The following is a 2,458-nucleotide window of genomic DNA, read 5'->3' on the forward strand; positions in this document are numbered from 1 at the left end:
TAAATTAGTAGATATATATATATATATATATATATATATATGTATTATGTTTGACATTCTTTTGCTTTCTGCTTAGTGTATGCAATATCCTCCTCGCTTACTGACGGTTGTAATCCACATGCTATTTCTTCCTCTCTGATAAATGCAAGCTTCTCTGCCTTTTCTATATAAAAATCCTTTTGTAACTTTTTCAATTCTTTTTTGTAAATATCCAATTTTTCTTGCACAAATTCGTTATAATGCTTTTCCGTTAAACGTCTTAAAGAATCCTTTCTGGTAACCTGATAAGGTAACCTAAAAATTCATTAAATGTTTTGTAAAAAGTAAGAACAGATTTATAAAATTGCAGCAAAATATAAAATAAATGTATATTGATAAAGCACTCACTCGGGTAATGGTTTGTAAACAAGATTAAGTTTCTCTAAGATCCATTCGAAACGTCTATAATCCCATTGCCGTAAATATTTGAGCATTTTCCTTCGTTTTGCAATTGTTTCTAGCAATTTAACTTTCATTTTCGTGTTCTTGGGATATTTCGTTAAATATTCTTGCAACTGATGTATGTCATTAGTCATAATGGCAACTGAAAAGTAAAAGCATGATAATGTTAGATACCTATTATTCTATCGTATAATCTATCTTGTTTATAGTAGAGCTATACTTGCTTATAGCTTCTGGTGAATTTTGATCTAATCTATGCCTTTGAACCAATTCCAAGATTTTGTCTCTTCTAATATTAATTGTTTCTTTGCGAGGTAGAAATTGTAACGTAAATATCTTTTTAACAATATCACTGGCACTGACAAAAAATATTACATATAAATAGCATGTTTAAGAATTTAATTATAAAATAAAATTTTATTTGTTTATAGGGTAATTATTTAGAATAGAATACTCTTTTCCTAAAATCTTAGTAAAAATATACTTTGTCGATTTTCACTCAAACTGAACACATTTTCACTCAAAATGAAAAACAAATCTGGCAGAAAAACGCGGCAGTCAGCCTCTGAATCGAGTTATTAGCGTTATCAAGCGTAAATTTGAGACTTTAGAGATTAAAATATTATATCTTGTCTCAACCCGACTCAATACAGCACTATGTATATGTTCTGCTTTAATTACACAAATTCACTGCTATAAACACACAATTTTTTGCATTACTAGCGAATTTGTGTTTTCAAAACAGTGAATTTATGTTTGTAAAGTAGAAAATTTGTGTGATTAATGCAGAATGTATACCTACATAGCGCTATATTGAGTCGAACTGACAGTCCTATCTTAACCTTTACAGTCTTAAATTTGAACGCTAATAAAATCAATTCACGAGGCCGACCGCCCCATTTTTCTGCCAGATTCTTTCGTTTTTAGTGAAAACGTATCGACGAATATTATTATTAAGTTAAGTGAGTGAGTATTCTGAATAATTATCTATAGTTGCATTATTATTTACTTTTTCAATTCGGGTAACCCCTTGTATATTTTGGCAAAATCAGATGATTTAACATCAATTTCTAATCCTTGATCACCAGATTTTTCAGATGACAAATACGACATTTTCTCTGGTCGTACCCAAGTAATTTTGTAATCAGCTACAGTAGTAGCGTATTTTCTTGAAAGGTTACCACCGTTTGTCAACAAACTAGTGGCTATCCTCGTCATTTGCTTACAATTAATTACTATTATATTCATATTTTCCTCCCCTTCTATTAATTATATGTATATAATTATATGTATACACAATAAGACTTGAATATTTGGATTCTTCGACGAACAAATGTAAACTCAGCACATCGATATTTCAAACTATCAAAGTCTGAAATATCGATTCGAAATATCGATGTCTCAACTCAACATTTTTAAAATATCGATATTATAAAATATCGATACTCTCGCTTTGAATCGTGCGTCTCGGACTCTCGGGTCTCGGATCTCGGTGTCTGTCGTGTCGTCTACTCCGTTTACTGCTGTCTGATTTGACCTGTTCTTCGCTTTACTTTGCTTTTATAGGAAGCACGAGAAATGGCCTGTTCCGCTATACGATCGCCCGTTCTTCGTAACTCTACGGTATACTTACGAATTTTATAAAGACGATCATATACGTTTCCAGACATTTTAGACGTTTACTATTGAGTTTGTAATGCAGGTGTTATATAAATCTCATTAAAGAACACGACATGTGTTCTTGTAACTTTTTAAATGTTTCGAATAATTTTGGAATTACGTGTATCACTATAAATGTTCTGTAGATTATCTCGGTGGAATTGAAATTTAAAATGTTAGCTCTATTGAATGTTTCCAATTTCATTTTATTTATTATGTTGTGTCATTCTTAATATTATTATTTATCTTTTAGAAATAGAGAAAAAAGTGTAGCACACGCGATTACGTTTATATATATATATCTATATAATTAAATCAATAAATATATATGTATATATATATATATATATATATATAC

At 30.0% G+C, this 2,458-nt stretch overlaps 1 protein-coding gene across 1 annotated transcript; it reads right to left on the minus strand.

Moving 5' to 3' along the window:
- Positions 1 to 44: 44 nt before the first annotated feature.
- Positions 45 to 1,659, minus strand: LOC105624227 (28S ribosomal protein S15, mitochondrial). The gene is made up of 4 exons (XM_012205585.1): positions 1,451 to 1,659; positions 666 to 799; positions 388 to 583; positions 45 to 294 (listed from the first exon to the last, which is right to left on the minus strand). The coding sequence occupies exons 1-4, from the start codon at positions 1,657 to 1,659 to the stop codon at positions 45 to 47; spliced, it is 789 nt and encodes a 262-aa protein (XP_012060975.1).
- Positions 1,660 to 2,458: the final 799 nt, after the last annotated feature.

Source organism: Atta cephalotes (assembly GCF_000143395.1).
Source record: "Atta cephalotes unplaced genomic scaffold scaffold00075, whole genome shotgun sequence".
NCBI lineage: Eukaryota > Metazoa > Arthropoda > Insecta > Hymenoptera > Formicidae > Atta > Atta cephalotes.